Below are 24,944 nucleotides of genomic sequence, written 5' to 3' on the forward strand. Positions count from 1 at the left end.
GTCTCTATAGAAAAAAAAAATTCCTGCAAGAGCTTACTTTCTTTATTCCCTATCTTTATCTCCCTCAGAAATCTCTGGTCTTCTGTTACATCCAGGTAATTATTTCAGAAGACACTTATATAGGCTGTCTTTCCTAATGTTATGTTTCTGTGGGTATACCTTCGGCTATAGACTCTGAAGTTCTGGAGGGCAGAAACATGCATTCACCCTTCTAGATCCTATAATAAACATTTAGTAAGGATTCAAATTAGAATTGAAGTGAACTGAATCTATTTCTAGCCCATCCATGCGGAATTAAAGAGCCTTTACAAAGCTTTAAGCTGTAATAGGACTGACTAAATAGAAAAGACATTTTTTGAAATAGGAACAAATGACTCCCGTATCAGTTTTCACTTTGATTTATTCACCCAGATAACAATATCTAGCCATATGTACTCCATGGCTGCTGATACTGCTAGCCATACCAATAGAGGAAGTCTCTGCCACAGGCCCACAACTTGGGCTACTCTGTCTTCTGAGAATTTGGGGAGCTCTGTTCTCTGAATCAGGACAATGTTTTATGGTTGATGTTTTTTCTTCATCCGGAAAGTTGTCTTCAGGGTAACTGCTTATCCTTGGCTAGTGGTACAAAGACAAAAAAGCACTTTAACAGTTATCATTACACATCAGAGTCTTTAGGGAAAGGGAAATGCACCGTTTTTCTTACTTCTATACAGTTCAATTCACTGGGCTAAGTGAGCAAAGTAAGAGGTGAGTTACTGCCCCAACACAATTACCGACTTGCCATGTGATTTTTAATCAGCCCTAACTCAAAACTCATAAAAATTTTATAACTAATTATATAAAAATCCACAAAACAACTAGAAACAATCAAGAAAAATGACTCCACTAACACGTCAAATTGTAGTCATAAGAATGATAAATGAACTCTTGTTTCCCCTCCATGTAGTGAAGAATTTTCTTCAATAAGCAATAACCTATTTTTGTCTTTTTCTTTCTTTCTTTCTTTTTTTACTGAGATGGAGTCTCGCTCTATCGCCCAGGCTGGAGTGCAGTGGTGCAATCTCAGCTCACTGTAACCTCCGCCTCCTGGGTTCAAGTGATTCTCATGCCTCAGCTTCCTGAGTAGCTGGGATTACAGGCATGCGCCACCACGCCCAGCTAATTTCTGTATTTTTAGTAGAGACAGGGTTTCACCATGTTGGCCAGGCTGGTCTCGAACTCCTGATCTGAAGTGATGCACTTGTCTCAGCCTCCCAAAATGCTGGGATTATATGGGTGAGCCACCACGCCTGACTGCCTTTTTAAAATAGCTATTACAAATATTGTATTCCTCATGAAATCTTCTTTACTATATATTTTATACCATCATACGCTCCTTTTGAAGAAAACTGTATTCATCTAAAACACATTTAAGAAAATTCTGAAAAAACTCAAAATTATTTTACAAATTTATTATTTAAATAAGGATTTAGCATTCAAAATCATTAAGTAGCTCACCTTAGGAGGTAGGGGAGGTGGTACTGCACGTTTTGAGGTTGATCTAATACAAAGAAGAAATGCAATTTAGATGATGATAAATGACCATAACCGAAAACACAGATACTGTTAAATATGTATTAAAATCAGTTCCTATACAGAGGATATAAAAGACAGATCACAATGCAGAGTATAAAATCTTTAGGAAGGCCTAAGACCTCACTCATATTGTCAAATTGTATTAGTATGTCTATAAAGATGTAAAAAAGTGGACACAAAGTCTTATTTTACTTTATGGTTATGCTTTGCTATATTTCTTTTTTTTTTTTTTTTTTTTTGAGACGGAGTCTCGCTCTGTCGCCCAGGCTGGAGTGCAGTGGCCGGATCTCAGCTCACTGCAAGCTCCGCCTCCCGGGTTTACGCCATTCTCCTGCCTCAGCCTCCCGAGTAGCTGGGACTACAGGCGCCCGCCACCACACCCGGCTAGTTTTTTGTATTTTTTAGTAGAGACGGGGTTTCACTGTGTTAGCCAGGATGGTCTTGATCTCCTGACCTCGTGATCCACCCGTCTCGGCCTCCCAAAGTGCTGGGATTACAGGCTTTGCTATATTTCATAGGTAATAAAAACTAAATTAACTTCTTGGTTAAAAAATTGATTCAGAATTTTAGAGTTCGGACCCATAGATTCAAGTGGGTATACCATCAAACCTTTTGCTACTCAAAGTAGGTCCTCAAACCAGCAGAACTGGCATCATCTGGGAACTTTTCTAAATGCACCCTCCAGACCTACTAAGTCAGAATCTTCCTTTTAATAAGTTCTCCAGGTCAAGAAGTTTGAGAAGCACTTATCCAGTCCACTGGTCCCACACAGTTATCCACAGTCATTGAAATCAATCATGTGGCTTTCAGGATTCTTAGATCCAATCCCAAAGACTCTATCTATACCAGAGGTTGGCAAACTTTTTCTATGAAGGGCCAGAGAGTAAATATTGCAGGTTTTGCGAGGCATACAGTGGTTGTGACTATGGAACTCTGCTGTTACAGTGTGAAAGCAGCCATGTACGATACATAAACTAATGAGCATAGTTACATTCTAACAAACTTATTTATGGACACTGAAGTTCGAATTTCATGTAATTTCCATGTGTAATAAAATATTATTCTTTTGATTTCTCTTCAACCATTAAAAATGTAATTACTATTCTTAGTTTGTGGGCTGCCATAGTTTAACCCCAAACGTATAGGCCTAATGTGGGAACCTAGGAATCTGCATTTCTAAAGAGTTCTGTAGGTAACTGCAGTGCACAGACAGGTTAGGAACAACTCATGAAGGCCAGCCCCCTCACTTAATTGTTGAGGTAACTATACTGGAGAGATGAAACTGGGGCTTTTTAACTCTGTTACAGTATTTTTTCCCATGACATCATGTGACTCACCTTTCAGTATATTATCATTACATAATATATTCTGACTAAAAACAAAAACAAATAAAAAACCTTAATGATCAATATATGATGCTTTTTGGTAAAAGTCAAAAGCTTTACCTTCATTAAAGGCATTTTCAAGAATGCAAATTAAAACTTACTAGAATAAATCACACACCCCATACTGTTCTTATATAATCAAATAAAATATAGTTATTAAATTAGAAAACAACTTACTTGCCAGTATTTGCACCATCAACAAAAGGATTCCACTGTAACATGAAATTTGGGTCTGATGACAATCCCTGTAAAGATAAAAATATAGTTTAAAATGTGACTTTGTAACAGGTATTAACCATTTTATTTGATTCAAGAAAACATTCCAGTATCATGATTATTAATCATCTCAGCATTCAATCAATTTTTTAATCTCTAGCTAGATTTGCTTTGTTATTTGACATATTTAAGTCAATGACTCATTATCAGTTGACCTGAACTTAAGAAATTCCATAAACATACTAAATGTAGCTTCAAATGTGACAAACCTTCTCTATCAATATGTGAGTATATTCCAAAGCAAACAATAAACAACTGAATTATCTACATCATCACTCCATTAGCATGGAAAACTAAATATCATATTACTAAACTGTCATGAATTTATTGGTGCTACTACTTTTTCCTACTAGCATGGAAACTGGTGTTTTATCATACAGCAACATTTACAGTAAGAAGAGCACTACTTTCAAACGTTAAGGATGAACTCAATAGGCCAGGTTAGGCTAACTCTAATAATATCTTGCTTCATTACTTTTTCCTTTATTTATTTATTTATTTATTTATTTATTTATTTATTTATTTATTTTTGAGACGGAGTCTTGCTCTGTTGCCCAGGCTGGACCGCAGTGGCTTGATCTTGGCTAACTGCAACCTCCGTCTCCTGGGTTCAAGCAGTTCTCCCTGCCTCAGCCTCCTGAGTAGCTGGGATTACAGGCACATGCCACCATGTCTAGCTAATTTTTGAATGTTTAGTAGAGATGGGGTTTTGCCATGTTGGCCAGGCTGGTCTGGAACTCCTGACCTCAGGTGATCCACCCACCTCCGTCTCCCATAGTGCTGAGATTACAGGCATTAGCCACTGTGCCCAACCACTTTTTTCATTTTAGATAAGGAAAGAGGTAACTAAACAGTAAATTCAAAATACGAGCAACGGTTAAAAAAGAAACTATATTAACAAATAAAATACATTTAAAAAACAGTAAGGCAATACAGAATGTAGAATTTACTATAAACTAAACAGAATCACTTTTTTAAAAAAAAAAGGTCCTGAGAGCTTAAAGCTGAGAATCAAATTCTGTGTATTTAATGACATCATGTAAAACCTTCAAAAGACTAACGAGGTTAAAATGAATGATTGAAAGAGTGTATTACATTGTACTCTAGTAAAAATACAACTAACTATAAACTTTTAAAAACTTTAATATGGGAAAAATCAAAATTAATGCTTAAAAGAGTGTATTACTTTGTTTTCTAATCAAAGTACAACTAACTCAAAAAAAAGTTTTCTCAAATCTTAATGTGAAAATAATGCTTTAAAAATTAATTCTTACCATTTCATCTCGTGCTTCTGTTTCTTTTCTCAGAGGAGGTTCAAATTGTAATTTGTCAACTGCAAAATATATAACAGGTATGTACAAACTCAGCATCTCAGGGTTCATCTCAGAAATGTAATGGCAAGTTTGTATATGGGGTGGGGGAGGGAGAAAGAAGAGGGGAAAGAAGAGAAGACAAAAAATATCTTCTTTCTTGACTACAAGAGTATCCCTTTGTTATGCTTACCAAAAGTAAGTAACAAACTGGGATCTTCCTAACATCTCTACTTAATTCTTGGTTGGAATCAGGAAATTAAACAAACAGTTCTTTTTGTATAAAAGAGATTTTCAAAGATTCATCAAAAGTAAATGACTAAGTGAAAACTTTAAAGATTTTCTCTACACTGTAGACTCTGTTTTGAGACAGTTTAAGCTACAGCTTCATAACAGAGATGAACTAAGAAAAACTACCTATAAATTATCTAAAAAGAACAAATGACTTCTATTAAATTAAATGTCACAAGGAATCTGATATATTTTGCTAAATATGTATTTTATTTGACCTAGTCATACTGACTTCAGAATTATTCAAAATATTCAAAGAGTAACTTCTTTTGTATAAAATATTCTAAAACAGAGAAAAGGAGGGCTTATTACTTCCTCATAAAGTATTTAAAATTTAAAAATTCTAAAATCTAATGTGACTAAAAGCCCTCCAAATTTTTTTAAACACTCATACTTGCATCATAGAGATGCAAAATTCCTAAATACAATCTTAGCAAACAAAATACTTTTAAAAAGCACTTTCAAATAGGATCCAGTTGTCCTTATTTCTAAAAACAAGATTTGTAAAAAGCAAATACAAAGTACTGACATAACTCATCACATTAAACAAAAACAGTATGTCATAAATTTTTCAATAAAAGTTTGGAAGATATTCCATAAAATATAGTATCTACTTTAAAACATAATCTAAAATAAAAAGTCCTTGGTCATTAATGACTTATTTAACATAATTAAAAACATCTGAATTCAAGAACTACTACTATAATTCATAAAGAACCTCTTTAGTCTTTTGAAACAGGGATGAACTAAGGTTTATTTTTGTGACAACCAGAAACACTGGCAAGCAGGTCTAGAGCTGCATTATAAAAGGCATAAATGTGAAAATAATATATTACTTTTTTTTTTTTTTAAGATGGAGTCTCACACTCTTGTTGCCCAGGCTGGAGTGCAGTGGTGCAATCTCAGCTCACTACAACCTCCGCCTCCCGAGTTCAAGCTATTCTCTTGCCTCAGCCTCCCAAGTAGCTGGGACTACAGGTGCATGCCACCATGCTTGGCTAGTTTTTCTATTTTCAGTAGAGATGGGGTTTCACCATCTCATGAGGTTTCCTGACCTCAGGAGTTCCTGACCCCAGGTGATCTGCCTGCCTAAACCTCCCAAGGTGTTGGGATTACAGGTGTGAGCCACTACGCCTGGCCATTTTTAAATAACAGAAATTGGACTTACCCTTCTGTATAAACAACTATCTACATGTAATACATATACATGTCTGCATGTTTGTGTGTGTACAAACTAAAGCAACTGTTTGAAGGCAATGCACCACAGACACCATAAGGCTGTGATTCTTTTTTTTTTTTTTTTTAATTATACTTTAAGTTCTAGGGTACATGTGCATAATGTGCAGGTTTGTTACATATGTATACTTGTGCCATGTTGGTGTACTGCACCCAAGTTTTGGGTTTTTTATTTTTTTTTGAGATGGAGTCTCGCTCTGTTGCCCAGGCTGGAGTGTAGTGGCCGGATCTCAGCTCACTGCAAGCTCTGCCTCCCGGGTTTATGCCATTCTCCTGCCTCAGCCTCCTGAGTAGCTGGGACTACAGGCGCCCGCCACCTCGCCCGGCTAGTTTTTTGTATTCTTTAGTAGAGACGGGGTTTCACTGTGTTAGCCAGGATGGTCTCGATCTCCTGACCTCGTGATCCGCCTGTCTCGGCCTCCCAAAGTGCTGGGATTACAGGCTTGAGCCACCGCGCCCGGCCCTGTGATTCTTAAAAGAAGGAAAATACATGGTGGTAAGAGCCATATTTACCCTGACTTTCTGCCTGGGGGCACTTTCCAAACTAGGACACAAGAAAATGGAGCCCAAAGAGAAAATAACAGTCTCAACAGGTGAAGGGACAAGGATTTTAATTTGGCGCTGCTTAGGTAGAGGGCACAGTCCCCAAAATAAGAAAGCTGTATAAAGGAGGAACTCCAAAAATATGCAAAGAGGTTTTCTTAAGTCTTTGGCTGAATACCAAGAGCAAACCCAGAGTATGCAAGGTATCTCAGAAAATGGCTAACAGAGCACTGTGAGCTTCTGGAGATCCCACTGTACCAGGAAAAATTTGGCTTTCTACCAGAGGAAAGACCTTGCTGAATACTCTACTAAAACCTGACACAAGCCTTGAAAGGATTAAGTAGACATACCAGGTAATTAACTCTTTAAAGAAGGAGGATAAAATCCAGATGCTCAACATTGTATTACATGGTCCAAGATACAATAAAAAAGACAACTGAAGAAGCTAGGAAATAGGAACCCATAACCAGCTGAAAACAAATTACTAAAAACAGACCCAGAGGTGACACAGATGTTAAAATCAGCAGACAAGAATTTCAAAACAGCGATTATAAATATGTTCCAGGATTTAAGAGAAAAGATAAACACAGTAAGTAAGCAGATGGAATAGCTCAGTAGAAAAACAGAAATTATATATATGGATGTATGTGTATATACAGGTATATTACATATATGACTGAAAGTCTAGATCCAAAAAATGCTTGCCTGAAATAAAATTCACTGAATGGGCTTACTAGTAGACTCAATACTATAAAAAAGATCAATGAGCTTCAAGTCACGGCAAGAAAAACAAAACTGAAAGTACAGTGAAGAAAAAAAAACAAACTTATGTGTGGATACAGGGAGAAGAATGGAGTGGGAGTACAAAGCCTCCATGACCTGTGGACAACATTCAGTGTTCTTACATATATAATTGGAGTCCCAGAAGCAGAGGAGACAGACTGGGGCAGAAATTTTGAATAAATAGTGGCCAAGCATTTTCCAAATTTGATAAAAAATATTAACCTACAGATCTAAGAGGCTCAATGAGCCCAAGACAGAACACCACGAAAAAATGCAGTTAGACACATCACAAATTGCTTAAAAAAAAAAACCAAAACCCACAAAAGTTCCATACTGCAGTACCTCATACCTTTTTTAAAAAAGCTGAGTTGATGTCATGAATTGGGTTGTAACTGGCAGCTTTAAAAAATACTCATGTAGAAGAACATACAGGTATGCTACAGTTCAGGTTTTTTTTTTTTTTTCCTAAAAATAGTTATTCTGTCAATATAGGTTTTTATTTGGCAGTTATATGTCTATTTTTAGGATGAATATAGCTTGTCAAAAAGCCTCAACTATACCAATGGTTAAAAAAAAAAGTGTCTTGAGTTTGTGCTTCCTACTTGGGAAATCTGTGATTACTTCTCCGGAGATAGAAACACTTACCTCCCTAGAACTGTTACTAAACAGATTTGTAAGACAATATAGATGCTTGCTAACCGACGAAGGCTTGACTTACAATTTTTCTGACTTTCTGGTGGTACAAAAGTGATATGCATTCAGTAGAAACTGTACTTTGAACTTTGATCTTTTCCCAGACTAGCAATATATGGTATGATACTCTCTCGAGAGATGCTGGACAGCGACAGCAAGCCGCAGGTCCCAGTCAGCTACCCTAACATTAAATATTCTGAGCATGTTTAAGCTGGCTGGGCTAAGTTACGATGTTTGGTAGGTTAGGTGTGTTAAATGATTTTTTTGCCTTATGATATTTTCAACTTTAATGGGTTTATTAGGACGTAACCCCACCGTAAATCGGGGCGCATCTGTACATCTTACTCAAAATCTCTATTGCCTTTATCACTCTTAGCCTTCAGGTAAGATGAACAGGACAAATAGAAATCTCAAACTGAAGTTGGTTAAACTTTCAGAAACCTTTAGACTTCTTTAGCCTAAAGGGTTTTTTGTTGTTGTTGTTTTTCTCCTTTGCCTGAATGTCAAGTGACAGCAGTTCCCCTTGGAGCTCATTAACTCTATGAACCAAAAAATCTGGGCATCCTATACATCTGGGAATACTGCCATTAACTCAAGTTACCACGTTTATTACGTTTCCAGTTATTAACTGGAACTCAGAGTACACACAGTTTTCCATTCAAACAGGTCCAGGAAACATTTCCTCTGAAACAACCTTTACATTAAAATTCAGAGACTGTCTTCTGGAAAACTGCCCTCTAAACTCAATACATAGAATTTTGCCAGGTATTGTTAATAACTAATGCAATGGTAAAACAGGGTGTTGATCCCTGTATTCATGTCTCTCTAATATAGAGACATATGCCAATCTTAAATTGCTGGAAGACTGTCCCAGCAGGGCACCTCAAAAAGAGGTGACAAGGAATCCTTCTGAAGCAGATGACTACAAAAAGAAGAGAGCCTCCACCCAAGTCAGTCGTACCAAAACTGATAATTACATGAAGTGGAAAGTCTGCCCAAGACCCATGGAAAGATAACGGGAGCTGCTGGTTACTTTAACCTGCAACAACAGTACTTTATTTTCTTAGTCACATTTCCCCCAGCTTTTTGCTAGCTGGAGGTTTTGGACTGTTGACAGATACTTGTTACTTCTTTATTAAGATACCTGTAGAGTCCCTATTCTTACTATTGCCCTTTGCAGCCTTAGTCAGTCTGGAGTATGAGTCTAACACCTGGCTGAAATTTACTTGTGAGTCAGCTAAAATTATACAACTAAACTAACTGTTAGGCTTATACTCTTTGTGAATACCTCCTATCTTCCCTTGGTGCCAATTCCTTGTAATCAGTTGGTTTCCTAGGTAACTGGGCTCAACCACTAATACACTCTTCAGATGACAAACCAAAAAAAAAAAAAAAAAAAAAAAATTAGGTAATTTAGCTAATACACTCATACCTGAATCAGACTGAGAAAGTAAGAAATCTTTCTTGCCATTCATGAGGCTGAAAGGACAGACACAAATCCAAATGCAAAGTCAACAAGAAACAACGTTTCTCCCAAGGATATTTTGTACATGTAAAGTTTCATACAATGACCCCCTCTGAGTTATTTTGCTTTCTGAGAAATCTCTCTCTCTAAAATCACTGACTGCCAGAAACATTGCTATATGAAATCACATTAAGAATGAATCGGCCGGGCGCGGTGGCTCAAGCCTGTAATCCCAGCACTTTGGGAGGCCGAGACGGGCGGATCACGAGGTCAGGAGATCGAGACCATCCTGGCTAACACAGTGAAACCCCGTCTCTACTAAAAAAAAAAATACAAAAACTAGCCGGGCGAGGTGGCGGGCGCCTGTAGTCCCAGCTACTCGGGAGGCTGAGGCGGGAGAATGGCGCAAACCCGGGAGGCGGAGCTTGCAGTGAGCTGAGATCGGGCCACTGCACTCCAGTCCGGGCGACAGAGCGAGACTCCGCCTCAAAAAAAAAAAAAAAAAAAAAAAAAAAAAAGAATGAATCATCCTATTCTTGCCTGGACTAAATCACTGACACAGAGAAACAGAACTCAATTTCCAATCCAGATGCAGAGCTTCAAATAAAGGCATTTTTGAACACAACACTTCAAAAAGTTTCCAAGGAAACATACTCCTGGGGAGTATGAGCAGAGACCTGATATTCACCCTTTCATACACATCCCTACTTTGCGTTAAGTCATCACTTAAAATTCACCGGAATTCCACTCTTTCCAAAATCCTGTATTTCTTTTCCCTTGTTTGATGAAATCTTGAATGGTTTGGTTCCTCTGGTGTGTGTTCTCTCTCATTGCAAGGAGTCAGTAAACCTGACTTTGTTGGACTACATGTTTGTCCCTGGTGGTCTTAGACTGATTGGGTGTGATTCCTAATAATCATTTATGTCCACTAAAAATACATGGTAAGAATGCTTACAGTAGTCATAATAGCCCAAAACCAGAAATAAATCAAATGCTCATTAACAGAAGAATGGATAAATTATGGTATGGTCATACAATGGAGTATTACCATATAGTGAAAACTGAACTACTTCTACGAATGACTCTAACAGACATAATGTTGAGTAAAAGAAGCCAGGAACAAAAGGGTGCTTTTTGTATGATTTCATTTACCTGAAGGTCAAGATCAGGTAAAAGCCAGTTTATGTGACAGAGATCGGAATAGTAACTCGCCTGGGGAGAGGGAGGGCAGGCGAGTATAGAATTTAAGAATACTGATTGTGAAGGCTCTCATAAGGGAAACTTCTGAGATTCTGATAATGTTCTACATTCGTATTTTTAGCTGGGTGGTAGCTATATGAGTGCATATATTTAAAAATTTATCCTGAGTATTAAGATTTGAGCATTTTACTACATGTAAGTTACCACTTCAGTTTAAAACACTGAAACAAAAACAGAGTAGAAATAAATAGCATAAAATCTATTGAACAAACAAAAGCAAAGTGATAAAACACTCCTGATAAATACAAAGAAGTTTTAAAGACAAGTCATTAATAAAGTGACCTTCTACTCTACCACTTTCTGTCTGGTGCTTTAAGCACATGGAGCTCACTCTATGAGGATATTAGTATTTTGGGCTAATATCATGGAATATAAAAGAACTAAATCTTGATCTTATCTCTGAAAAAGCCTATTTTGGTTAAGAAGACTGAATATCATAAATATGTCAACTCTTCCAAAGTAATAAGATCTCTGTAAAAACAGTTTTTTGTTTTTTGTTTTTAAAACCACATAAGCTGTTTAAGTTTATGTGGGGAAGGCACAATAGCCAAATGTCATAATGAAAAATAAGTGTGACAAGGTACATGTGTGTGTGGTGGGGAGGGGCAGAGAGTAGGAGTAGGATTAGTTCTAACAGATATTATCAAGATATAATAATCAAAAGTATGCTACTGGTACAAAAACAGACATTTATGCAACAGAATAGAATTTCCAGAAACAACCCTAAAATATGTATGGCAATTCAGTATAAAGATAGCATGTCAAATCCATGAGTAGAAAGACTGCATTTTCAACAAATAATGAAACTGAGTTGTCATCTAGAAAGAAACTCAAGTTGCAATCCACACTCATACCTTCTACCAAATAATTTGTATCAGATTTTTAAATATTAAAAAAGAAACTAAAAACACAATAAACAATAGGAAAATTATTTTATAACTTTGGAATCGAGAAAGCCTTCTACATATGACACAAAACCCCAAAACTATACGAGAAAAGACAGATAAAATAGACTACATTAATGGAATACTACAGAACTACATAAAATAAAGAATATGTTACAATGGAATATCAACTTTGCTACTTTTCTCTTTAATATTTGAGGCCCACAGACTTCATCTCAGACTATAAAAGGAGAGAACAGCATAAGAAGATATCATCGACCTAGGCACTAACAAAGACATTAATTATGGCTTAATTATGAAACAACTGAGAAGGGAAAGATGCTCTCCAGTGACTAAGAGTTTTAAAGCTGCGTCCAGAAAGCTAGAGATGTTTGGGTTTATGAAAACTCAGACTTAAACAAAATGCACACTGCCAATAATTCTAAATAGTTCAAATATTTAATGAATTATCTTCCTCTAGTATGGTTTACAATTTTATTGATTTTGTTAGTCATAAACCTTATTTTACTGTAAACTACTTTAAATCTCTCAGAACAAGTATTCATTTAAGGCAATAAACCAGAGAAGAACTAAAACTTCTTTACGAATCTGTTGTTCTAAATTAATTTGGCTAAGGTGACAAATACTGATAGGAAATTTTCATCTGTCAATGGTTAATTTATTAAATTAAAAACCAATCTCTCTTTTGAAATATTTCCTTTAGAAAAGATTCATCTTAGTGCTAATCGGATTTTTAAAACCTGAAACCAACCCAAATGTGCAGTGAGAGTAAACTGGCTAACTACAATATATCAATTAATGAAACAGAATGCAATCGCTAAACAGAACGGTTATAAAGTCTATGCTAATATATGGAAATTAATTATATTATTAAGTGAAATTTTATGCATAGTATAAATTCATCCATGTAAAAATACACATGGAAAATGAAAGAAGTGTGGCAAAATATTAACTATGGGTTGGCTCTGGGTGATGTGATTGTATGCAATGTTAATTTTCTATTTTTTTCTTGCAGATTTTCAGCAATGGGCATGATTATGTCCATAATTGGAAAATAAAAATTATTCAAAAATTACAAACTAAGGGAATTCCATTGAAACCAGAAAAGCAACCCCTATTTTAGAAGTATTCTGATATGTTGAAGTATGTAGTCTTAATTAGTCTGAAATTTTATTATTCTACAAAACATACAAGAACACCCAGCACAACCCTCCAAGACCACCAACGGAAAATGTAAACCAAACACATACAATTTATTTCTGAAGCTGTCCGTTCAGCTCTGGCATTCCTGTTTGTAGATCTAATGGTATGACGAATGATTGCATGGGGCTGTGAATATAAGCATAATATATATACTTTAACAAATTTCAGTGATAAAGTTAAAAGGTCAAACTCTCTTATCATTTATTGATAAATATGAATATCTACTAGTAAATTATAGGATAAACATAAAACAAATACAATGAATGCTAAAACACTTTGAAAGTTTTTTCACTTGTTCCATGTTTATACTGTATAAAATACTGAAGAGATTCAAAGACAGACACACATCTTGTCCTCAAAGAGCTTATAGTCTAGGAAGGTAAGACACACAAATACTCACAGATAAGAAAATGGCAAGCACCTTTCATTAAGAGGATAAATGGACTACTCGTAAAGCCCAGTGGAGGGAGAAATGACTTTGACCTGAAGGGGTATAGTTCTTCACGAAAGCTGTAATCTCATCTGGGGCCCTGAAGTACCAGTAGGCACTGAATATGCGGCAATGTGGGAAAAGCATTCTAGACAGCAGAAAGAATATGAACAAAGTGAGGTAAGAAGTAACAGGAAATTGTGGAGTGTTTGTAGGGAGTGGGGGTTGGTTATTATTTGGTTGCAGTGAAGATTAGGTGATGAGATGACAAAGATGGAAAGACAGACCGTGAGGGTGAGCCTGATCATCAAAGGCTCTGAATGTCAGTCTGGGGCTCTTCACCTCAGTTTCTTGGCAAAAGGAATTTTTTTGGAGACTTTACAGCAAGGAAATGGCATCGCCAGTGTCAGCTTTAAGAGTTATCTATTAAGTATGTATGAGACTATGGAGGGGAGAAATATTGGATACAGGGAGATTGAGTAAGAATATTGTAGTAAGCCAAGTGAGAAGCATACTACTTCTACCCACTGTGCAGAACCTCCTGCTCTTTTGAAGTTAGGCCTTCAGCTCAACCCCTGTTTACCAAATTTCTGATGACTCACTCTCATTCACTGATGGCTCTGAAAGTGGCTCATCTGTTCACCCCTTACTTCAATAGCCACCAACACACCAAATAAATTCAAAGCTCCAGAAGGATCCATTGTTCTAGACTTATTTTCTGACCCCATCTTCAAAGACACTCTCATATATTTCAATGCACTCTCAACTCCTAAAAATCACATCTTAGACCCTGTCATCAACTCTGATGCATGAATTTCCTCTATATTACAAATCTCCAGTGTTTTGAGTTTCCTCTCTCACTTACTCCCATTACACTTGTTCAATGTTCCCAATGGAATATCAAGTCCATTGATCCATTACTTTCTCACTCTCCATCAACATCTCTCCTTATCCAGTCTATGTCTGGTAGCACATAATTTCAAGTGATTTCTTGCAAAAATCCTAAATTCCCTTTGCCCCACTGTCTTTTAGTAGACTGTGACGGCAAAATGCCAATCCTGGATAAATTCAACTGGTTACCTTTGCGTTTACACATCTGGGGTATCAATCATGCTGGAGGAAAATTATACAGTAGAACACACTGAAAATTCATCTAATCTGAGCTCCGACTCTAGTCATTTAACCCTCCATTCCCCTCAATTACTATTCCATACCTTCCTCACATTCTTCAAACCTGCCCATTTTCCTTCACCCGTACAGATCACCTCATCACTTACTTCACAGAGAAAATAGAAATCACCAGCTACACTGCATTACCAACCATCCCTTTCTCTAATGGAAGAGCAGGGTTGCGTCTCCCTGCTTTCTTCTCATGGACTCTGCCTTTCCATCTTGCTTCCCTTGACTCTTCTATCTATTGGACAGTATTATGAGCATTTAATGAAAAAAAAAAAAAAAACACATGAAAAAAAAATCCTTCTCCAGCTTATTCTCTTCCAGCTACCGCTCTACCCTATCCCTCCCTTCACAGCTCAAATTCACAAATGAATTGCAATACATATCTTTCAAACCACTAAATCTAGCTCCCCCTCCTCTATTAGAAAATTATCCCTGTTAAACTCATCAAACACTAACCACCTAAAGCCAAAAACTAGTTTAACTTAATTTCTATGTTCTCATTGAAACTCTCCTTTCTTCCTTCAATGTTCCGTATCAATCTCCTTTGCTATTGCTCTTTGCCTACTTGATCCTTAAATTTTGGGAGAAATCTCAGGTTCTGTGCTAGGCTCTCTTCTCATTCTATATGCTTCCCTTGGGTGATCACATTTACTCTTAAGGCATCAACTACATGTATATCTAATGACTCTCAAATTTATATTTTTATTATTTTATTTACTTTTATTTTTTTGAGACAGGGTCTTGCTCTGTCACCCAGGCTGGAGTGCAGAGGCACAATCATGGCTCACTGCAGCCTCAATCTCCTGCACTAAAGTGATCTTCCTACATTGGTCTCCCAGGTAGTTGGGACTACAGGTACCCGCCACCAAGCCTTGCTAATTTTTAAAATTTTTTTGTAGAGACAGGGTCTCACTGTGTTGCCCAGGTGGGTCTCCAACTCCTTGGCTCAAGTGATCCTCCCATCTTGGGCCCTCCTAAACTGCTGGGATTACAGGCATTAGCCATCATACCCAACCTCAAACTTGTATTTTTAATCCAAACTTTTCTCTCCAAGCTACAGTGACATATTTAGCTCCTTACTAGACATTTCCATTTGGAAGTTCTATGCAACATCTTCTTCAGTATAAAATGTAACTCATCTTTCTTCCCAAACCTGATTTTACCATAGTGTTCCTATCTTAGTAAATGGTTATATCCATCCAACTGCTCAAGTCAAAATCTGGTAGTAACTCTTTTCTTATTCCTTACCTTCATGTCTTCATCCAATCATTAACTCTCTCATACAATTCTTAAATTAATCCACTTATCTCCATCCTTGCTCTACCATCCTAGTTTACCATTATTTTTATCTTGTATAATTTCAACAGTCTTTTAACAGGTTTTCAGTAATGAACTCACCATTCTGAAGTCACTGAGATCTTTAAAAAATGTACATTTTGATTACGTCACTCCCTTACCCTTTAATGGCTTTCTACTACCCTTAGACTAAAGCCCAACATTTTAAACATGGTTTGGTAGACGGTATCTAGCTCTGTATCGTTATCTTCTACCACTTCCTTCTTCCTTGTTTTCTGCTCTAGTCAGACTGACTTTTCTTTCTCTCTCATTCTCTCTCTTTTTTTTCTTCCCCTGAGACAGGGTCTCATCCTGTCACCCAAGCTGGAGTGTGGAGACGCGATCTCGGCTCACTGCAACCTTTGCTTCCCAGACTCAAGCAATTTTCCAGACTCAGTCTCCTGAGTAGCTGGGACTACGGGCGTGTGCCACCATGCCCAGCTAATTTTTTTGGTATTTTCTGTAGAAATGGGGTTTCGCCATGTTGCCCAGAGTGGTCTTGAACTCCTGAGTTCAAAGTGATCTAGCCGCCTCAGCCTCCCACAGTGCTGAGATTACAGATGTTAGCCACCACGTCCGACCCAGACTGTCTTTTCTTTAGTTCCTTATGTACAGTGCCTTCTCCCTTATCACCAGGCTTTCAAACATGTTATTAACACCTCTGCTCAGGCCACTTACATTTATTCTCTTCCTCGAATTCTGATTTATCTTTCAGGTTTTCAGCTTAAATGTCACTTCTATAATATGAGTTTTCTCCTGCCCCTATAATATCCCTCCATAGCACCTTTTACCTCCCATTCCATCACATGTGTAAATTAGTCATTGGTATTTCTGAATTTCCTTTGAGACTATACTATGAGCACTATAAAAGCAGGGATAATGTTAGTCTCATACACCATTGTGCCCCCAACTGCCTGGCACGTGATTTTGCATTTCAAGAAATGAAAAGTACGGTGACATCATTAAACAGAAATAGAGAATTCAGAAAGTAGAGTAGATTTGGGAAGCCCAGCAAAATGTGGTAAAAAATAGGTGTTTGGTTATTTACATAACCAGTGAAAGGCAAATTGGAGAATTAATATCTAACTCTACATTTATGCAAGAATAACTTTACTTTCTTTAAACAATGGACCTTTAAACAATTAAAATACTTATTAATCCCAAGTTGCAAACAATGGTTCAAGTAGAAAACAATTTTATGTATGGCTGGTTTATTTAATATTTCTACTTCAAGTTCATTTAACATTCAACTAAATATGCACTGGGTACTCAGAACATGACAGGATTATGCTATATACCAGGCAACGGGGAAATATAGATTGGAGTTTAAAGATTGTTTAATGACTATTTCTATTAAATACATACATAGATATGATGGTGTATTAACTAAGAGAGTAGGCTCTGGAGTTTGCCTGGATCTAAATCCTGGTTCCATTTCCTATTTGCCATATGATGCTGGGCAAATTACTTCCATTTTTTGTCCCTCGTTTCATTTATAAAACAGGGACATTAATGGTACCTACTACAAAGGACTGTTTTGATATTAGATGAGTTAACATAGAAATTATTTGGCCTAATACTTGGCACACACTGAGTACCCAATGAGTGCTAGTAGTTACTATAATATTTATTTATTTATTTAAAGACAAAAGTCTCACTCTGTTGCCCGGGCTGGAGTGCAATGAAACAATTTCAGCTCACTGCAATCTCTGCCTCCTGGGTTGAAAAGCTCCTCCTGCCTCAGCCTCCCAAGTAGCTGGGACTACAGGTGCCTGCCACCACACCCAGCTAAGTTTTGTATTTTTTTCAAGTAGAGATAGGGTTTCACCACGTTGGCCAGCTGGTCTTGAACTCCTAACCTCAAGTGACCTGCCCATCTTGGCCTCCCAAAGTGCTGGGATTACAGGCGTGTCTGGCCCATAGTATGATATTTATAGGAAATAATTTAAAACTGAAGAACAGGAAATAGAAAATTCCCCTTTAGTGAAGGTAGAGATATAAGGGAAATAAAGGCTAAAAAGGACATGAAGAGACAGATTCAGAAAAACTTAGAAAAAAAATGGAATCATAAAAGGAGAAGAAGGAACACAAGGAGAGAAAGAGACTGGTGAAAAAATATAGTTGTGCTATATACAGTCATAAGTAGACACCTGTTAATGAAGAGGAAGTTTCTCATTCCTGATTTCCTGACAAGTTGTGTTGGTCATAGAAAATACATTACGCGCCAGGCACGGTGGCTCACACCTGTAATCCCAACACTTTGGGAGGCTGAGGTGGGTGGATCATGATGTCAAGAGATCGAGACCATCCTGGCCAACATGGTGAAACCCTGTCTCTACTAAAAATACAAAACTTAGCCGAATGTGGTGGCAGGAGCCTGCAGTCCCAGCTACTCAGGAGGCTGAGGCAGAAGAATCAATTGAACCCAGGAGGCAGAGGCTGCAGTGAGCCGACACTGCACTACTGCACTCCAACCTGGTAACAGAGCGAAACTCCATCTCAAAAAAAAAAAAAAGAAAAAAGAAAATACATTAAAAATAATTTTATAATGTTTTCACAGAAGGCAAGCATAGTTATGAATAGCCCTACAACTAATTATATAAGAAATAATAGTTTTGAAATACTGAAAAGGATAACATTTTCCAACAGGAACCTCAGCTTCATTCTTGAAAATTATTTGTATTCTGTTAATACAAATTCAACTACAAAAATGAGCAGCTGGATTTCTAAGAAGTCTTTTTCAGGAAAAATAATACGTATATGTGTTGTGGCTATGCTTTTTTTCCCTTACTTGAAAGCAAGGCTCTTAAAACCTTTATTTCCTTGGAAACAGATGTTCTTTATATATATCCCATAGAAAGATCAAACTCACTACAGAAGCTGAGGTCTAGAGAGAAGGGCAATCACCAAAAGGGAAAGCACCTCTGCATTTCTGCAGAGGGACACCTGATTTCAATCTCAGCTACCAAAACTTCAGGCTAACCAAACTAAGAACATAAAAAGAGATAGTGTTACTTCTGAAGAGAACTAGGATAAAAAAAGTATCACTGATAATTATGTGCAGGAAAAGTGTAGTTTACACTATTAATCTCTGTAGCTAAGCCTGTTTTAACTAAGCGAAAAGATGGACTCAGAAAACAAAGAAAAAAAGCAAACTTTAAGTCCTTATAAAACATTTGTTTTCAACAATGAGACTGCAAACACTTCCTTACCTCAAAGTCATCATCATCTGCTTCAGTGTAATGTGCATGGTTATCTGGATTGTTCACTTTGTCTAACAGTTCAACTGCTAGGGCTCTAGAGAGACCTGGCTGCGCAACAAAAGTGTGCTAAAAGAAAACAAAATGAAATTTCATGAGCATGCCTTTACATCTATGGTTTAAAGAAAATGCTATCTTCATTTTTTCATTCGGTAACTGGCAGAGACAAGTATATGGGAGTCTACTATTATAAATAAACTGTATTAGTAAAAATACTCATCAGAGAATCCATAGTTACAAATTATACAAAACTGAAGAGCCTTTGTAGGGTAAATTTAGAAAGTAATTTCTTTTTGTAAAGTTATCTAATCTATATTAAGTTCTAAAATTATATAGATTAGATATGGCTATATCAATGACATTCATTACTCATATCACTATACGGATGCAAATGAATACTGTGGTATGGTCCATAACCACAATAAGAAAAAAGCATGTATATCTTATATTTGCATACATTTAATTCTGTAAAATTATGTTAATGTACAAAGACGTATATAATTGAATAATGGCATTTCAGTAAAGCTTTCTTAGGTTGTTGTAATCATTGACTATTTCTAATATAAAAGTGTTTTATACACATACACATGCAGAGTATTCTATAAATTCATATTAGAAGCCAAGAAAAGTAATTCATTTTAGCTAAGGGCAACATTTTAGTTTTCTCTAAGGCAGGGGTGAGCAAACTACAGCCCATGGGGAAAATCTAGTGCACTGACCACCTCTTTCTGTAAATAGTTTTATTGAGTATTAAAACTATACCCACATGTGTACACTGTTTATGGCTGCTTCTGGGCTATAATGGCAGAACTCAGTAGTTGTGGCAGAGGCTGTATGGCCCACAAAGTTTAAAATATTTACTATGTGAACTGCCTATAGAAAATTTGCTGGCTGGGCATGGTGGCTCATGCCTGTAATCCCAGCACTTTGGGAGACTGAGGCGGGTGGATCACGTGAGGTCAGGAGTTCAAGACTAGCTTGGCCAACATGGTGAAACCCTGTCTCTACTAAAAACACAAAAATAAGCCAGGTGGTAGTGGCACGTGCCTGTAATCCCAGCTACTCGGGAGGCTGAGGCAGGAGAACAGTTTGATACCGGGTAGCTGGGGCAGAGGTTGCAGTGAGCTGAGATCGTGTCACTGCACTCCAGTCTGGGCGACAGAGTGAGACCGTGTTTCCAAAAAAAAAAAACAGAAAGTTTGCTGACCCCTGCTGTAAGAGATTGCTAACACTTTTACATTAAAAACCTAAATACTTTTGTTCTACTGATATGTCTAATTTATGACTATAGGAAATCCCCTTGTAATTTCAATGACTTACAGTCAGAAGTCTTTCAGCAGTTGGTCTTTTTTTTGGGTTTTTGGTTAGTGCTATTTTGACAAAATTATGGAATGTTGATGACCTTCAAATAAAAAGAGATGTACAAAAATATTTCACTACTACATTTTGGTGTTAGTAAATAACATTAACTTAGGAACAGTTAGTAAGTCTAAAACACCATGTTTTTTTTATTGAGTCACTTAGTTAAAGTATAATATATTCTCTGGAAACATCTGTGTCAGTTTTATCTTTTAAATAAAATACGATTAAGTAATAGAACAGTAATATACAACCACAAAAATTATACTAACAATCAGAAATGGATAGGCTGTGTCATTTATATATGACCTTCTTTTCTAGGTACTACTTAGGAGTCAAAATGTCCTCTTCTCATTGCATAATTTACCTAGTATGTAAATGTTGTGCTATACCAAAAGAGTTGGATGGCACAAAAGGTAGGCACGGGGTAATATAAGAGACTATTTAAATCCCAAAGAGGCTAATTAATTTCTTAGAGAAAAAGGCAAAGAGGAGGGGGCAATTTTAGCAACCAGAAGGGTTTTTGGCCACCTTCACTGATGAAGTGGGGAAAGAGAGAAGACATAAATTAAAGGTATCACATTTTGATTATTGATAAATGACACAAAAAGGTATTTCTGCCATTGCCAAGATTCCACTGGAGAGAATGGACAAGAACTAAAGGGATGAAATAACCATAGTTATCAGCAATGACAACAACCACACAGCAGTTCTCTGCAGAGAAATCAAATCACTACATCACATTTGATGGCTTGTGACAGAGATAACATGGAGTCAGACAGTATCGGGACTGGCAAAGATTCTCCAATGGTAACAACTGCTCTGAAATCTAACTGTGAATTTAGCATTTATAGCAAACATTCATTCCTGAATGAATATCAGTCATTTCTGCCATAAAACCATTCAGTTCCAGATGTCTAGGAACTTAGGGCAACAGGGAATAGGAAGGACCCAGTGTCAATACTGTTAGTAGCAGAACATAAACTCCTTTCTCTACACAGTGTGATTTGCCGTTCTTTCCTGTCATCATCCCCAGAATGGCTTGAGTCCTAAATAAAACTATGCTAAGACAGACTACTGAAACATAAAGCAGTGGTTGAGAACCTGTTTGTGGGGAGGGGCCTCTTAGAAATAAGCTGAAATAAGCTATGGACTGTCTTCTCAGAAAAATGGATATATATACAGAATTTTGGGGGCTCACAGATCCTCAAAGATCCATGTAATCTAGATAAAGAATTTCAGAATTTAAGAATTCAGAAACTTACTTGCACGGCTTCTTTTATTAAATGTATGGGGAAGATATTACCAGAAAAACAATCTTTAATTTGTATTAACCAATTGATGACATCCTTTTGGACTATAAAGATAGGTAAACTGCTTTACTTTGTAAGAGAAAGAAGAGATCAAGATGAAAATAAGTAATAATCTTTTTGAGTATTACAGAAGGAAGAGAGGGAAAAACCATCAGAGATTGATTTTAAGTGTCGTGGTATCTGGGAACCCTTTTCATATCACCTTCCATGAAAGTCAATGTGAAATTAATGGAAGTAAAGGAATACAGGGCAAAAATAGATGATTCTTCAAAATCTTCACGTATTCACTTCTAATTCTTTCCTCACCACACTTCTCACCCAATCTGCCAAAGAGCTAAGTATTGAATTTTATGAGAATATTGGATTATAAAGAACACTGGGCCGGGTGAGGTGGCCCATACCTGTAATCCCAGCACTTTGGGAGGCTGAGGTGGGTGGATTACGGGGTCAAGAGATCGAGACCATCCTGGTCAACATGGTGAAAACCCATCTCTACTAAAAATACAAAAATTAGCTGGGTGTGGTGGCATGTGCCTACAGTCCCAGCTACTTGGGAGTCGGAGACAGGAGAATCGCTTGAACCCAGGAGGCAGAGGTTGCATTGAGCCGAGATTGCGCCACTGTACTACAGCCTGGCGATAGAGACACTGTCTCCAAAAAAAAAAGAAAGAAAGAAACACTGGGCTGGGCACAGTAGCTCACACCTGTAATCCTAGTACTTTTGGAGGCTGAAGTGGGAGGATCCCTTGAGGACAGGAATTTGAGACCAGCCTGGGCAACATAGTGAGACCCTGTCTCTACAACAAACAAACAAAACTTAGCCAGGTGTGGTGGCACATCCTATAGTCCCCGCTACTCAGGAGGCAAAGGAGGGAGGATCTCTTGAGCCCAGGAGTTTGAGGTTACAGTGAGCTATGATCATGACACTACACTACAGCCTGGATAACACAGCAAAATCCTGTCTCAAAGAAAAAAAAAAAAAAAAGAAATACCAGAAAATAAATCTAGATCCTTGCCATAAGTCTGCAAGCAAATCAGCTGTGTAGCTTTGAGAAAACTGCTTAATGTCTATGGACTTCTGTTTAATCATCTATAAAATATGGGAACTGAATCTATACTCTTTTGATTATAAAATTCTATAAAACTATATATTCTTTAACTCACCATTTTGTTTTGTCCTTTAGTTTTGGAGGCTGAAAATTACTTTTTGACATTAAGAAGAGAGCCCTGAAATAAAAATTACAGTTAAAGAACAATATCAAACTTACTACATCTAACAATTAGAATGAATACTCTGTAATGAATTTATACAAGACTACCACATAAGTGGGCAATGATAAAAACTACTATGGGATATAGAAATTAAATTTTTAATATTTTATAAGCCTACAAAAAATTTCTCTTGACTACAGGGAAGATTTTAAAATTTCCAACAAGCCCTTATTCACAAAGCAAACCTATCAAATACTGGAAAAGCATTTTCTTACTATACTGTTACATATGTAACCTGTATTATATCTTAAGCACATGTCTATATAATTGTATATAATTATCTAATACATAGAGATGACACGTTCCCCTAACATTAGGTTGCATATTTAACCAAAGACTGGCCTCCATATTTATTTTGGATGTACAGGCAAATTATATCCATTTCCTGATTGTTTTCCTTTTTTGGACAATGGTTTCCCATATTCTCTTGGTATATTAAATACATAAACCAATCTACAAGAGAACTTTGTCTATAAACTCACGTGTGACCCATTTTCTTGTGGGCTATGGGGGTAGTATGATAGAGGATTTAAGAAGTAGTTCTAAAATGCTCTATTTCAGCATTTCCTACAAAAATCCCAGGTTTCTAAGCAAATTCCTTATTCTTTTTTAGTATAACAAATACATTTTTCCTTTTTAAAAATTAAATGATTCAAAGGAAAAATTTTAAAAAATCTATATTCCCACCATTATTTAAAATTTTCTAATCTTTAAAAAAAATGTTTCTAATGTTTTTAGTCTTTATCTAAATGCTTACCAATTACATTGTATTTACATTAGTATTTATAATTTTTTTCACTAATAATCAATTTTCCATTTTGCTTTGGTTCATATATATGTAACGGCTACCCTTAACTGTTAAATAATTAGATTAGCAATTGACCAACTACTACATATTTAGATTTTTTCTCTTGTTATCCTGAAATGCATAATTCTTAGCATTTTCTTAGATTATTTCTGAAGTATAATCCCCTAAACAGTGGAATCACTGAAACATTTGTATTGTCCTTAACAAATAACATCAAAGTATTTTCCAAAAGGTCTGTACGTATCAGCATTCTAGCTAAAAGTAGGTATCTTTTAACATGTATTATCTTTAGCTGCTTATGAGGTCAAACAGATTCCCATATCTGGTACTTGCTCATAAACCTTAATCTATCTTTTGCTTGTAGTCTTTGAATTATTTCCTTATATAGTATATATTAATCAGTTGCCGATTATGTTAGCAAAACACTTTCACCATTCTGTTAATTTTTTTTTTAGCTTCATATCATTTACTTTTAAAGTGTCAATTTTAGCCTAATCTATCTTTTCCTTCAAAGTATCAAAAAACTTTTCAGAAGCCCTCAAATATTTTTTTCTGAGACAATACATCCTAGAATGTAAATGATAATTATATTCAGCACAGATACCTCTTCACTATTCCTGGACAAAATAAAAAGAAACAAAATCAAATATAACTAGAAAAGTTTCACCTGCATTCTATCATTTACTTATAATTCCACATAGGACAAAAAAAAAAAAAAGATGAATTGATAAAAGAATGAACAGGAAGTCTCAAAAAGTCTTAAAATAATGTTAACTGTCATATCCTAGTGTGATTATTAAAGGAAATTTGTTTTATGGAAAAGCTTCAAACAGTATGGACAATTTACTCTTATGTTGTTTTAGGAGCAGCAATACAAGACAGGTTTTATTTATTTATTTTAAAGACTAGTCAAGTACAGTAGTGAGAAGGAGAAGAAGAGCAGAACAAGGAGCTTGACCTGTAATTGTGAAAAATGAATTGAGATGAATCTTCGGACTAGCCCACAATAGGTTTTGGATGAGATTATCCCTAAATCCCTTACAAGACCTTTACTATTTTT

At 36.4% G+C, this 24,944-nt stretch overlaps 1 protein-coding gene across 5 annotated transcripts in view; it reads right to left on the reverse strand.

Annotated features, from left to right (window-relative positions):
- Nucleotides 1-24,944, reverse strand: part of MAP4K5 (mitogen-activated protein kinase kinase kinase kinase 5) — a 115,349-nt gene that overhangs the window by 25,409 nt on the left and 64,996 nt on the right. For all 5 annotated transcript variants that reach the window (XR_004057227.1, XM_030930004.1, XM_030930003.1 and 2 more), the window contains exons 11-18: nt 22,969-23,031; nt 20,453-20,534; nt 19,085-19,201; nt 12,976-13,054; nt 4,514-4,572; nt 3,141-3,208; nt 1,501-1,543; nt 465-618 (exon numbers count right to left, since the gene is read on the reverse strand). Coding sequence is in view for 4 of the 5 variants with exons in the window: in XM_030930004.1 (XP_030785864.1) it covers nt 465-618; nt 1,501-1,543; nt 3,141-3,208; nt 4,514-4,572; nt 12,976-13,054; nt 19,085-19,201; nt 20,453-20,534; nt 22,969-23,031 (665 nt within the window). In the remaining variant the exon portion in view is untranslated. The remainder of the gene's footprint in view (nt 1-464; nt 619-1,500; nt 1,544-3,140; nt 3,209-4,513; nt 4,573-12,975; nt 13,055-19,084; nt 19,202-20,452; nt 20,535-22,968; nt 23,032-24,944) is intronic.

Source organism: Rhinopithecus roxellana, chromosome 5 (assembly GCF_007565055.1).
Source record: "Rhinopithecus roxellana isolate Shanxi Qingling chromosome 5, ASM756505v1, whole genome shotgun sequence".
Classification (NCBI taxonomy): Eukaryota; Metazoa; Chordata; class Mammalia; order Primates; family Cercopithecidae; genus Rhinopithecus; species Rhinopithecus roxellana.